Source organism: Ambystoma mexicanum, chromosome 12, assembly GCF_040938575.1.
Source record: "Ambystoma mexicanum isolate Mex_15411 chromosome 12, UKY_AmexF1_1, whole genome shotgun sequence".
Taxonomy (NCBI): Eukaryota; Metazoa; Chordata; class Amphibia; order Caudata; family Ambystomatidae; genus Ambystoma; species Ambystoma mexicanum.
Genome location: NC_090936.1, coordinates 800,468,366 through 800,483,670, shown reverse-complemented (window position 1 = coordinate 800,483,670; position 15,305 = coordinate 800,468,366). Strand labels below are relative to the sequence as shown.

General features: G+C 44.2%; 1 protein-coding gene across 1 annotated transcript in view; it reads right to left on the bottom strand.

The window, feature by feature from the left end:
• Positions 1–15,305, bottom strand: part of ACSS3 (acyl-CoA synthetase short chain family member 3) — a 1,135,158-nt gene that overhangs the window by 826,120 nt on the left and 293,733 nt on the right. Inside the window, exon 3 of the mRNA XM_069629310.1 lies at positions 12,869–13,057. Within this exon, the coding sequence (XP_069485411.1) occupies positions 12,869–13,057 (189 nt within the window). The remainder of the gene's footprint in view (positions 1–12,868; positions 13,058–15,305) is intronic.

Sequence of the window (15,305 nt, the reverse complement as noted above, 5' to 3'; positions counted from 1 at the left end):
GGACACGGTACCTTAAAGTGGTGAGAATACTCCAGCGGGGGCAGTTGTTCCTGGCAGCGGATGCAAGTCGGTGCTTCGTCCAGGGAAGAGAGGGTCTCGTCAGGGAGGAAGACAGGAGTCTGTTGCACTGCCAGGGAAGAAACCAGCCGCGGAGTTCTCAGTTAAAAAGGAGCGGTCCTTTTATTTGCGGTCCAGTGGTAAGTGGCTATCCGGTTGCCGGGGTGCTTGGCATGGGCAATTCGACCACAAGATGTCCTGGGATGCGAGGAAAGAAGGTAAACTGGTTGTGCCCACCAGTCAGGGGAAGAAGACTCTCCAGCCGGGAGATCTTCTCTGTCGTCGGGAAGTGGTGAGTCGTTTCCGCAGGGCTCCACCGGTGGTGTCATCGTAGCAGGTCGGCTCAGCTTCTCCCTTGTCGGATTCTCAAGTCCTGTGGCGACTTCTGAAGTTCCAGTCACAAAAGCCCTGCTTTTATGCAGCACACCCCCATTCACTCAGCCTAGCTATCAATCAAACATGCTAAGTGGTGAGCCGGCCGGCTCACCACTTGGGCCAATCACACAAGAGTGCGACTTGAGTTACCAAGGTAACTCAGACCAGGGTGCCTAAACCCCCTCCCGCACCCCCTGTGGTACCCAGACAGAGTGGCACCACTTTTGGAGGCTTCTGTGGAGAAGCCCGCCAAAAAGTGGAACAAAGGGCTCGACTTGGGTTGGAGTCACAGAAGAGAACACAAACGCCATTTTAGAATCGATTCCTGGCAAAAAATACAAACCGGCGAATTAATATTAAATAAATAAACCGGCGGTATGTTCGAGGCTATGACAATTAAATAATTAAAGTTGGTAGCCTCGAACAATGGGAAAATCCCATAGAGATATATTCGCGGTCGAATATAAAAAGTAGTATCCACTGCCACCAGCCAAAACTCGATCAGTGGGGACGGAGACGTGCCCCCTCGACTAACAGACCCCGGGGCAATCGAATTGCCCCGACCAGTACGTCCACAATATGATGGTTTGTACTGGTTTCTGTTCATAATTTGGGACTTGTAAAGCCAATGGTGACTTTACATGCCCTGGGAGACAGTAGTCAGTCCCAGGGTATGGAGTCTATGGTGGGGTGTCACAATGACACCCCTGTGTCACTGCACGGAGGGTGCTGTGTAACACACATAGTAAAAACACATGAGACCCTATGGAGTAAAGAACCCCATAGCCCATGAAACACATTAACAGTCAAAGGAACACCATAAATCATGTCCAAGAGTGGGAGAAAAAGAGTCTCACTCTTGGCAGGAGAAAAAAACAAACTCCAGAAATCCAGCAAAGCTGCTGGGGGACTCACTAGGTTAGGAAATTCAGCCTAAACAGAGAATTCTCCCTAACACAGAGTGACATTCATTCTATCTAAAAAACCGCTCCCAAACCATCACTTATGTCTTTACATGTTTACAAGTCCTTGTGTCTCCCTAGCATACCTCATTCCTCTTCACATTTACTTATGGCCTATGCTCAAGCCCCCTGTGCTCAGACCTGTTCCCACTCATTTTCTCTACTTGATCCTAAGCTGTGGCATGCTCAAACTCCACCTCTTCCTTCTCCACCACCTCTTGCTTCCTTTCACTCTATTCTGAAAGCATATCATTTATCTTCCTCCTAATCCATTTCATGTTGACTGCCTTTTGTTACAATTGTACAGTGCTTTGGGGAAATCGTTTTATAAATCCATATAAATAAATGACTACTGTTGCACTGCATAATCCAGCAATAATGTAATTATTCATTTTCATTTGAGACTGCATCAACCCACTCGATGCCAGACGGCACACCCTTCCTCTTCAGTCTAATTAAAATCATGCTTAGACTTTTCTTAGGAATTGATTTACTAAGAGCTCTTTTGCATATTTCCTACACCTTCTAGTGGCATGCACTAAGATGCTACGAGCTCAATGATTACTGCCATTAAATCACAGCAGAATATGAATAAGTGCCCAACGTTCTCTTTTTGTTATTCCCATAACAAGTGTATGGGTATTTCTGTACAATTTAATAATGGCCCATGCCAGCTTTATGCTATTCTTGCACAGTATAAGTAGTTAATTGAGCTCCTTACTGAAGTCTTTAGAATTCATTTAATATTCGGAAATGTAAGGGTGCGGAAGGAGGAGACTGACACCCAGGTGATTGCTATAGACTTTTATTGGTCAAGAAAGTAAAGAGAAAATATAACTTTCCCTAACTCTGAGAGGGGTTTCCTTGCCTCAACTAAAACACTAAGAGTTCTGTCAGAATATCAGTGTAAATAAATAGTCCACCATCCTGGGTTAAAAATCCTACTTGTGTGCCTAACTCTTAAATCTAATCTAGAGATAAAGTAGACGTTCTTGGTCCAGAAGAATGTCTCCCTTCTTCTGGACTGCCGATAGAAGTTCACTTCTAAGTTTTGACTTCTTAGATGAATGACTCCCTTGCCCGGGTCAAAATTGGGTTCAAACACAAAACGCCAAGTTCAAGAACTTCTGTTTGGCAGACCCACTGCCACTCTTAACACTCTGTCTCAGAGTCTTTATTACTCTGGTTACCAGGCAAATGACTCCCTTCTCCTGGTATCTTGGCTTCAGAGTTTGATACAACCAGGGGGTAGGACTCCCTTCCCCTGGCCTCTCTTTTACTTTGGTTTCACAGTTCAACACCACCAAGGGGAGTGACTCCCTTCGTACAGTGATCAAAGAGTCGTGTGTCCTTTGGAGTTGGCCAAGAGAATGCCTCGCTCCTGGCCCGGTATGCCGTTTGGGATAGGGGAATGACTCCCTTCCCCAGGCTTCTTGGCCCTGGCTTCATGTTAGAACCGCCAGGGGGAATTACTCCCATCCCCTGGTCTACATCTCACATGGCTTCAAACACGCAGTTCTCAAATGTAAGAAGGTTCCACAACCCCAGCTTCTCCTCTTCATTGATTGGACTCACTTTGTCGTACGTGTGATACCATGCCTCCCTTAGAGATACCGACACAAAAAGGTACAATTTGTAAAACATTTATTGAAGTTTCAATGGGGCTGTAGAAACTCCTACTCTACCCTATAGCGAAGATGGGAGTAGTTTCAACCATCAAATAATAAATAAAACAGTCCTAGTTGAGTCTGTCAAATCAAAATGGCCTACACTAACAAAAACCTAACACCTGCCCAATATCTTGTACAAAAGTGTGAAAAGGAGAATATGTATGCAAAGGAACGTCTGTGTTCAAATACAAGGAGTAAATGTGGCTGAGTCACCTTTCCTCCCAACGTTGGACAGCATGGTGTAAGGCAGTCCCTATAGGCAGATAACACGCTCTGGCTCTTAACATAGAGGCAGCTCAAGACATGGATCGAAGCGCACCTGGCCTTACACGTTAAAGTCTTGCATTACAATTTTCAAAACACAGTTCACAAAAAAAGTTCACGCCGGTCCCCCTCTGTTGGGCTCAGACCTCAAGGCAAAACAAAAACACTTCCAGGGGTCCCTCCCCCAAGCTTAATTCACCTCCTTTAGGGGTTACCTTCCCCTAACTTATTACACCTTCAGTCTCCCTCTGTCGGGCTCGGACCGTTTCCTGATGTCGAAGACTTTTGAATGTGCGTGACTTTGTTTATTTAGACCTCGGCAGGGCCACTTCAACTTTCCAGCTTCCAACTCGCACTCCTTTGTCATTTGCCCCAGTGCTTTCTGGTCTGGGTAGTTCACGGTACCAAAGTTCAACATTCACAGTTTACTTTCCCTTTTTCTCTTGGTCAATTTCAATCACTTTGCTTTTACAATTTTGTCACTTTATCGCTACAAACATTTTGCCCTTTCACTGAGACTTTTGAATGGGCTACATCCGTTTGCCGGACCACTCCGTTACACAGTATCGCTGACTTTACAAGTATCATTAATTCAAAGTTCATTTGCAGGTCTGCCTTGCTTTACGTCTCATCGACACGTGGGCAGCCTTCAATTTGTGTGATATTGTCATGAATCGTCATCCCTGGAAGTTATGGGAGCAATGGAGGAAGTGTTGAGCCATCTCCGCTTCCATGAAAGCAAATGCAGTGCTCTATTTTTTATTTTCCCTTGAGAATGACGTGTTTAAATGAGCGTCGGAAGAATCACTCGATGCGATGCAACCCTGCGTTTTCCTCTGGGTTTACACGCTGTTCGAGTGTTCCGTGCTTTCATGCTGTCACATCCTTCTTGCCCCTCCTTTGTTCCCCCTTCCTTTCTCCCTTTCCCTCTGTCTCCATATCCTGCTACCCTCAGGGCTGTCCCTCCTGTGTTTCCTTTGAAACACAGGAGGGACAGCACTGTGTTGGCCTTCGTGTTGCGCTGTGATTTGGTAACCGCCTTGGGTGCTGTGGTCCGGTATCAGTTCTTCTCCCAAGTTTCTGCAATTTACTTGCTACACAGAGTTCATTGTCATCCCCGACTCTGGTGTGCTACAGTATACCTACCTTCCGGACCTTCTAATCCTTTGCTGCTGCCTCTCAAGATACCGTGGCCAGAGAACTCACTATCCATCCATCCCACATTCTTCCAGTGCATCTTGGGAGTTGTAGTTCCTGCTATCATAAAAGAAAAGGAAAGAAAACCGGAACGATCTGGGATTCAAGATACCATCGTCAGCAGGTCCAATTCAGGGTTTTTCAGTGAGGCTTTTCCCTGATTGTGGGGTGGACTCACTGGAGGCCCCCACTGCTGGGCAGATCGCTATAAGGCAGGGTGGCTTCCAGAAGAGCTCATCCTAAGAGCTACAAAGAAAAGCCTGATAACACCTGGCGAGAAAGAAGAGAAATATCCACTGAAGGATCATCAGATGAAGTGTCCACAGGTGAGGAGGAAGAGGAGGCGGGTGAAAGTATTTGTGAGCCATCTAGTTTACCTGCAAAGTCTGAGAGATATAAGGTTGCCACTTCAATCTTTCTTTAGCACACACTGGTCTCTCATGTCGCATGCGAACTCAGCGGCTGTATGTGACTCTTTCTTGTCTTTACTGTCTTCCAGTTTACAAGTAAAGGTTAGTGCCACAGGCTTGACCTCGTCTCCCCAATGCTTCCATTCACCAGGGAGGGTTGCTGGTGAGCTTGAAACACAATGCAGCCTTCTTGTTTGGGACTCTGCCTTCTCCACGTATCTTTTTAGGGCCTTTTGGGGGGAACAACCTCCTGCAGGGAACTCCTGGTGTTCTCCATCCGTGGCTCTCGTCCCTCAGTCCATTGCTCTGCTCCAGTAGGTTCACCGTCGTCCTGGAATTTCTGCTCTTACTAGTGTACCACCTACCTCAGAGTGTGTCTTTATGTTCCGCCCTTTATCCGTGTGAGGAGAGCTAATTGGTATCGGATGAATGCACTTAAGAGTCAAGTGCCTGATTTTGCCTGACCCAATTATTGGGGACACATCCAATGCGATGTGTAAGAATTAGCATTATTACTCTCAGTCACCCTCTTCCTCGTCCCATTGTTTGTGTGGAAAGGGGGTCTGGGGGTTGGGAAAGCACATAATCCTGTAAAATAGGGGGATCATGGATACGAGAAAGGGTGGAATACCGCATCTTGTCACTAGTGGTCTCACCCCCACTCCCGAAGGCCCCTCACCCAGGTATTCCTCCTGCACTGATCCACCCCCAGGAACTGGATCCAAAAGCGATGGCCGTGTCCTGGCCACCTGGATGACATGACCCTGAGGACCAGCGGTTAAGGCACCCTTTGGTTTCTCACATATCCCCTCTACCAAATACTGAAACGAGGAAGATGACTTGTGTTACTTTCAGATTTCAGGTCCAGACCCTTGTTTCTCTCTCTCTCTTTGGTTTGGCCCACTTGGTTCACTCTCCTGACAAGTATGAGCATGAGGAAGATACCTTGGTTCTTTATTTGGTTCCCAGACCCCGTTTTTTCTCACTCTTTGGTTCGTCCCCACTTGGCTTATTCTATCGCAAAGTACTGCCACAAGGAAGATGCCTTGCTTCTTAATTTGGGTCCCAGACCCCTGTTTCTCTAATTTTTTAGCCCACTTGGTTTCCTCTCTTGCCAAGTACTGCTAGGAGAAAGATGACTTGTAAGAGGATTCTGATATGGGTACCAGACCCCTCTTGGGTAGTCAATGGTTTTTCCCTTCTCCAATGACTCATTTGTGTCTGACACCCTTCTCTGGTGGCCAGTGGTTTTCATTAGCCCACTGGGCTGAGGAAGTGTTCCTCAGATGCAATACCCTCTCGCCACCTGCCTTGCATCCCTACTGGACCTCCCAAACCTTTCTGTACCTGTCAATGGGATTGGGTTGCACGCCAGTTCTCACAGGTATCGGGCGTCTCGATTGCAGCACCAGCGTTCCTTCTCTCTCAGTCGGTCGGCTGCTTGGGCCTGCACTCGGCTTCTCTGATTAGCGGTCTGGTTGCTGTCACCAGGCTATCGGGTCCACCTTGACATGGTCGCCTCACCGACTGTTTGTCAGGACTGTTGGGGAGGTCGCTTCTAGTTTGACCTCCTCTGGACTCACGGTTGCTCGCGTCTGCCGCTCCACCTGGTTCTTCTCTGGCTATGATTAGAAACTCCAAGGTTCGTCGTGAGCTGAAGACTAGTTGCCCTTCTTCAGTTTTATTTTTATTGCAGTGAGTCCTTATTCCTCCTACAGTCCACCACATCCCAGTACTTGGGTCAGGCAAACCCTCAGGGTTCTCAACAATCTTCTTCGTCTCAGTAAATGTGGTTATGTCATTCTCACATATGTTACAGAAGTACATGGGCCTGCTCTCAATGTAAGATTTTGTGATGGATGTGGGGCTTAAGGAGTGAAGGGGGGCAAAGGGCCTGGTTGGAGGGTGGGTATACCATGTTCTATCAAGATTTTCTCCTTTGGACAAAGGAGAGGTCTTTTCCCACAAGATCCTCCCGCTGAATCCCACCCCCCACAGGGACCATCGGGTAACAGCCTCCCCCACTGGCCTCATGGTAAGGGGATCTCCTCTGCAGGAGAAGTTACGACATCTCAGGATTCATCACAGAAAAGAAGTGACAGTCATTGGTTTAATTTCCCTTTTCACAGCCAATGAGACCTACCATGCATTACATAAAATACGCACTGCCAAAGCTAATAGATGTGACTTTTTTTGCAAGTGTTGTGTGAAGATGATTGTATAGGTAGGTGGATGGATTAACGGTTGGATGAATGGGTAAAAATGTTGGCACTAGTGAATATGATTGAATGATCTGTTCAATGGGTGAATTTGGTTGGATGAATGAACGAATGGACGGACGGGTGTGTGAATATGGCTTTATAGATGGAAGAATAGGTGAAAACATTTGTATAAGGGATGGCTTGCTGAGCGGGTGAATGTGGTTGCATGACTGGATTGATGGATAAGAATTGAATATAGTTGTATTGGTACATGGATTATTATATTAGAGGAATTGATTCAGCACAAGCCCCCATTTAGCTAGAATGGTCTTATAATTGAACCAAGGACCCCATCAATTTGCAATACTTCTAAAAACAGCTTTCTTCCACTGCCACCTTAATCTTTAAGTCCTATTTCTCCAAAACATTTAGTGCTACTGTGATGGAATTACTGCTGCTCTGAGGGAGAACAGGGATTATTAGTGCCTTCTAAACTCCCATTAATCCTCACACTACTACTAAACCAGCAGTGTTCTCAATTAGAAATATGAAACAGACACATCATGAATTTTACACCTCCTTTTAAGGTTCCACAGGCCGAGGGAAGGCTATAGTCAGCAAGGAAGCATCCAAAACAACAATATTAGTGCAATACCAAAATAAAAGAAGTGTCTGATCAAGTTCCTATAAAAATACAAAATTATAATCAACTAAAATGACAGACACACATTTAAAACACTAACAATACGCAGCATATGCAGACTTTTGGTTGAAAGGGGCACTCTCGTTATGAAGATAAGAGTGTGCAGATAAATGTCTTTTTAGCAAGTATATGTCTTTTAAACAGATAAGGAGTGGGGGCATTGTATGTAACTAGGTTCCCCTAAACAAGGCCACAGGATGGATCACTCTGTACACCTTGAAATCCTTTTCTTGGGAACCAACAATGTTTGAGCGGGCTTCTTGGCAGTGATAGACGTGTACCAGAAAAGTTGTGGAACTGTGACTCTGGCGTGGGACAGGGTAGGAAGGAAGGGAGCAACGTGCAACACATTTTTCCAGGGTTGCAGTCATGCTGGTTGACAGCTAATCGAGTTGAAACAGATTTCAGTTTAGCTGTAACTGATATCCGGTGATAAAGGGAGAAGTGTGATTTAACTTCACAAAGAACATGAATGCAAAAAGTAGTGGAGCTGTAAACAGTAAAAAAAATTATAAATAGCCGCACAGTTACCGACCGTTCCCACTCACTTCAACCACTGCTTCTTGGTTCTTTTCCTGTGGTCATGGTAGCATCAACACAGTCAAGCCGGTTTCATGGAAGACAGAAACGGTGCATTTCAATAAATAGCAATCAGTTTGAGGCACCAAGAAACTTAGAAAACAGGCAGTGTGTAGATCATCGCAGTTTGACTTCTCAAATGGATCTTGATGCAGTGATTCAACTGCAGCAGTGAGCTGGCTTGACTGGTTCCAACAATTTGATGCAATTCTGTAGCAGCGGTTGGCTAAAAAAGATGATGAACAGGCAGGCAATTGTCAGATTGGTGGCTGGCTAAGCCTTAAAGTGATTAGAGAGCACAGAACATTAAAGGAAGTACAATTGGGTGTTGCAGCGGCTAGAAGATTAACGGAGAGGGTGGTTAAATCAGCTTGAAAGTTGTTCAAAGTGGGAAATAGCCAAAGCAGAGAATGAGCCGCCGAGAGGAGTGGATGGATGAATATTTGTCAGACAAACCGTATCAAGGAGATCTCAAAGATGCCGACACATCTGGTGCAAAGGACAGAGAACTATCAGAGGAAAGGGGTCTCCCAGAGACTGTCAACCCCAAACCTCAGAGCAAGGAACAGACCTCGCCGACTCATTGAAGAAATGGGCTGATCAGTCCCTGTTTCAGTTAATGTTAGTGGCCTGCGCGGCACCCGTTTACTTTGGGGGGATTTCATGTTGACAGTTACGTTCCGGGGCACGGGGGTGGGGTGGGAGGCGGGGAGGGAAGTGACAGGGTGTGGGGCGGGGGATAGAGTTAGTTTGTTCCAGAAGGCAAAGAAATAAAGACGTGTTCAAGAGCACGGAGGATCCATCTATTTGAGACGCAGCGTGGCGCGCGCCATTACCGGGTCGGCCCGCAACCCAGGGACCAACAAACTACAGCCAGTATTTAGGAAAAGGGATTAGTGGCACAGGGTAGTTGTAGTGTAGATCGCAGTAGTAGTAATTAGATAATAGGGTCTAGGTTGAGCAAAGGAATTAGGATACAATTTTGAGAGATGCAGCGGCACACCCTTTGTGGGTGGTGGGACACAACAGCAAACCATTGGAAGGCCAAAGTACTGGAAACCCAACTTTCATCTTGTAGGTGGGGACAGGGTGATATAGCAATGTAAGGCACACATGAATTTTGTAGACGGGTGAGAATGCCAACAAAGTCTTAGTAACATGTGCAATTTGTCGGCAGGGGACTGCACCAAGACAGACTGAGTATGTGTGCAATTTGCAGGTTTATGTGTGGAAAATGGTGTATGTCAATTTTTTCTGCTGCTTATGTATCTTTTTCCTCTTTTTTGTGCGAGTGGTGTGGGTTCATTTTCTATGTCAGGGTCTGCAAACATTTGCTCTCTGGAAGTCTTGGATTACAACTAGCATCAGACCTAGCCAACAGAGTCAATAGTGAGGGATTATCAGAGGGATTATCAGAGTCATAGTTCAACAGTTCTGGAGAGCCACAAATTGCAGACCCTAGTTTAATGCAAATTTGTATACTTTTCCACAGCAGGGAGTTCATGTTTCTTGGTGGGATTTTGGGCCTCTGCTTGCACCACTTGTGTGGATGCATTTTCTCAGCTACTTTTTCATATTTCTTCTCTTTTCCTTTTTTGAGTTTGACATTCCCTAGGTGAATCCCCGCTATTGCTTCTGCTGTTTAATCTTTCCTTTTGTTCTTTTTCAATTTTTTATTTTGTTGCTGAAATTGCATAGGTGAATTTTCTCTGCTGCCTTTTTATGTTTCTCCTCCAGTTCAACATTCAGTTTTGAATTGTTTTAGGTGAATTTCAATATGTTACCACTGCAAGGGGTTCAGGTTTCCTAGTTGGCCATCAGTGAAAGGAGAGGATCACTGGCCTGGTTAGGAAGAGGGCACAACGTTAACATAAAGCTCACATATTTTGGTACTGTGCTTTGGCAGTAGACAATAGAGTGACATTTCTGAACCCAATAGTCGTTCAGTGATGCAGCCTAGACATTCCGAGGGCTGTATATCTGGCACAGGTAAATCCACAGTAGAGCCCATTGAACAAAATCATAAGTCGAAAAAAAATGGTGTCCTAAACTTTCAAAGAATAGTGAATCATTTGTACTTGTAGATATTCTGAAAATTAACAAGGCGCCAGCAGGAAGAGGTAGCACCAACCCAATCATACCCATTCATTCATTGTACTTCTGCTGACCATTCACTTCGATTATGTTGGTTTCCATTTCTTTGTCCCAGCACTTCTTAGCAGCCTTCTTGCAGAATGTGTTGTATTTATCCATATCTACTACTGCTGTCCTTGTACTTCACCATAACATTGGATCTCCTTGCCCATTGTCTCCAACACACATCTCACTGGCCTATCAGGTTGGCATTCGGCAGTCAAAATGTACAGCAACACAAATAAATGTTCCTAATTTAGAATGGCTCAGGTCCTCTGCTTGGCATACCGGGATGAACCCACTTGAAAAGGTGGGATGTTCCAGCACGCCACTCTTTACTGTGTTCGAGCACCCCATATAAAGGTTAACATACACCCCTCCACCCTGCTTGTGGCTCCGACACCAGAAAACCATGTAGCCTGGTGTCAGCACAATCCCAAGCAACCTGGTAACATTCCAACACCATCTCGAGTACACTATCCTCTTGATGTTTCTCCAAAGATCCTCTGCCAAGGTCTATTGGTCTTTAATGTTTATACATGAACTGTTACTGAATTCCTCATGTCAACCTACTTTCTTTAGTATTCTAGATTTGGTTTTCTAGCTACTCTCCCTGCCATGTGATGCATCAAAAGAGAACGGTCGCCCATCTGACAGACACCACATTTGTCCATGTTTAAAACCAAATTCCATTACATTATCCCTTACTCTCGTGGATCTGATTCCTGGTCCTATGAGAGACATTTGATATCTCTGTCTCTTTTTGTCCACTGCATTGACCATGCATAGCCAATTCCAATGTGTCTATCTGTCCTGATGCATTACAAACTTAATGTTTTTGTCCTATCTGACATATTGTTCATTCAGAATCTGACAACTCTGACCTTTTTGCATGTTCAGTTTATTGGATGATTTTGAAGTGTAAATTACACAGCCCAGCAAAAAGATTGGCAGGGAGTTCTGCAGATGGGACAAAGATGGGGAAAAATAAACAATAAGAATTGAACTGAGAACAACTTCGCGAGGGAAGATCAGAGCTCATTGGTTTGCAGTGCCCTGCCTCTACTCACCTTCTCTTCACTTCTTTCAGTGGGCACTGTCCAACTGACTACTCTCTTCCACTAACTTTTTTTGCAGCACTCACTAGTCACTAAATTTCAATTATCCCCAGATGCTGTCACCACGGGCTGCGTATTTGTATCGTTCTCTAAATACTGAAAACACACGTAAGATCGGTCATGCCCATTTACTACTTTCGGTTTCCTCTTCAGCACCAGGTTGCTTCTTGTACTTAGTACTACTTAGTACTATATCATGCCTTTGTAAATCACCCAGACATGGGACTGCTGCACCCATCAAAATGACCCTTGTACCTGATGAAGAACTTTATATTTCGAATGCATACTATTAATATGCATCTCCAAATCGTTGTCCCTACACCTAAATCTGTGTGCTGTTTAGTAGCACAGATCTTTCATCTTCCCTATTATCCCATTTTCCTCCTTCCCTTCCAATTGGAATATCTCTCACTATGATGCACGCAAGCTGTTCCCCATCTTTCCTTTTCCGTTTCTAGTGCACATGATTATCAAAAGTAACACAACAAACCTTGTATCTAAGCTCAACTTGGCCAGTGTCTCCAAAATGCCAGTAACCATGTTTCCGGAAACATAGGAGATAGCGAAAATCTACATCTCAACTTCAAAATACTTCAGAATTTGTAAAAATATTACGGTTAATTGGTAGGCACCTTTTTATCATCTTATCAATACTCTTCTAGGATGCACGTGACAGATGTAGAAGAAAAATAAATGCTCCATGATTCTCTTGTCCGACATCACAAGAACAATTCTTTTGGGTCATCATTCCACCTGAACAGCCAGTTCCCCAGTGGGAAAACGTATGCAAAATTGGGCAAGTGCACAATGATAACAGCGAAACCCAACCTTGGTAAAATGGTTACAGGCCAAGGAATTCTATTGTTACAAGTCAGATCTGGAGATTTGCCCAAAGCATTCACTGGCAAGATAAGTTCAAGTGCATTTTAAAGTGGTACTTTCATTGTTTTAGCAGCATGTCAAGTATCAACACATAAATGCATTAACTCCCCCAAAAGGCCACTTTTCACCCCTTTCTAAGACTCGGCTCAAGAAATCTAGGACATGATCCTGGCATCCCAGTAAGGCTATCCATCAAAAACATTTTCATCCAGTAACCACCCCCTTTTACTCCCTTTTGCCTAAATAGCACCAACAGTGTAGCATGTTTGTACTTTATCAAGCTCCGGAAGAAAAAAATGAAAATATGCTTTTCTTACCTTCACATGATCAATCCGGACGGCTAGTTCTTTGGATGCAAAGCCTCCAAAAATAAGGCTGTGAATAGCCCCAATCCTTGCACAAGCCAGCATTGTGTACATTGCCTGTGGGATCATGGGCATGTAGATGACGACGCGGTCCCCTTTTCTCACACCATGCTTCACCAGCACACCTGCTAGCTTAGATACCTGTAGAAAGAGGATTGCAGTTTAACTTTTTTTTTTATTATCAGATATTGAACTAGTTCATTCTTTGAAACTGTGCAGCAGTCACATTTGGCAAACACAAACTTAATTTTTCGTTTCATCTGTTGTAGTGAAACAATCTTGTTAAAAACCTATTTTCACCAATGTATTAGAGAATTCGCATTGGTTATTGTGAGTGGGACATGCTAAATGATGTATACTCCCCCCAGAATAAATATAATATTGGGGTATACAGTTGTTTTATCAACGTGAAATGCTTTGTGGTAATTCACTTCAATGCATTTACTTTGTGGGAAGTAATTTAGGTGCGTTTGTTTTGGAGTAAGCACTACAGTGTGTTAAGGGAAGGGGTTGGGTAGGAGGAATGGGGCAGAACCCCATTAAAAGAAAAACAGTAGAAGTAAATTCATTGAGGTGAATTATCACAAAGTATCACTTCGATGATGCAACCTAAAACCCATTTTGGAATAGGTGAAAGTATGGCGGGACAAACTACCGCCCTCTGGAGTCACCATGCTGGTGTCAGCCAACCAAAGGCGGGGCATGTAGCCTTTAACTCTCCAGATGTTTTGTACTACAACTTCCATAACCCCCTACCATTGATTATACCTGCTATGGTTGATAGGAGAAATAATCCAAACCATTTGCAGATCCAATGGTTGCATACCACTGACCTAGTCGGAAACCTCAAATTGCCCTGCTCTACAATTCATCAGAGTTGTGTGGCATTAAATGGGAAGTTCTCTCAAGAATGTTGGCATCTTAAAATATTGGCTATAATTAAAAAATGATATTGCATTTTTTTTTTCAAAAAAGTTCCTATGAAATATTTGCTGCAAATGTGCCTCTAAGGTTTGACTTAAAGGTATCCATTGTGTATGCAGAAAAACCATCATGCGTTTCTTAAATTCTCTGCTCTCACAACAGTAATCCAGCAGGAGCTGTAGTGTGTTACTGCTGGAGAGCAGAGAATTAAAACACATGTTCACAGGGCAGGCAGTTCTATGACTGCCAATCCCAATCCAACAAACAAAAAATATTCAGAAAAGTGTTCCTTTACTGTATTAGGATGCCATTCATAAGACTGCCTGTCCTGTGAACATGTGAACAAGGTAAACAGGTCCTGTTTACTTTACAGTGTGTGTGTGCCTTGCTCTTGGAAATTGACTCTTGTGGTCCAGTGGTGAAGGGCTATCCCTTTCAAACAGGCAACCCAAGTCCGTATCCCGCCTGTCACTTCTATGGTGCATCAAATTTTGCTGAAAAAAAAGAAATACATTTTTGATGCACCGGAAAAAGAAAAAAAAAAAAAGGCTGGCATGTGAACTCAGGTCTAGCTGTTGAAGGGGTTAACCCTTAACCACTGGCCCACACAAGTCCCTGGAAATCACAGTACTCTTTGCTGTGCTGTCATACAGCACAGCAAAAGAGCACTGTAAAAGCAGCTAAGGAACTAGACCACACAAGTCCTTTAGGAATGTGTGTGGTCTATATTTCCTTACCTGCTTTCACACTGAAATTCACAGTGCTCTTTGCCATGCTGTACAACAAAACGGCAAAGGGCAATGCAATTACCATGGACTCCTGGGGTCCAGTGGTGAAGGGCTAGCCCCTTGAACTGCTAGACCAGAGTGCCAGCCTGTTCTTTTTTTCCCGGGGCATCCAATATTATATTTTAACAACATTTGACACACCATAAAAAAGACAGGCAGTTATCCGTACTTGGGTTGAGTGGTTGAAGGGGCTAGTACTTCTCCACTGGACCACAGGAGGCTATTTCTAAGAGCAAGGCAAATAAACCCTATTAAATAAACATGACATGTTTGCCTTGTTCACACCTTCATATGACAGGCAGCCTTATGAATGCTTTCCTTATACAGTAAACATACACTTTTCAGATGTTTATGAAAAGTGTTTGTTGTATTAGGATTAGCGGGTGTTTTTATTCCGTGCTCTCTGGTAGTAACAAGCTCCAGCTCCCTCTAAGGGGCTCTGGCTTGATTACTGCTGTGAGAGGAGAGAATTAAACACATACTAGTGTTTGTGTAAACTGATTTTTTAAACATGCAAATATATATATTCAGTGAAAAAAACATTGTTAAAGGGACGTTATGGTTCAAAGTAAAACCGAAAGGACATCAAAGATGACATCACAAATGTCATTGATGACATCACATGTCTGGCTCCCCCTTTTTTTCCTTTACTGACATATCTAGGCCACATGTTTTTG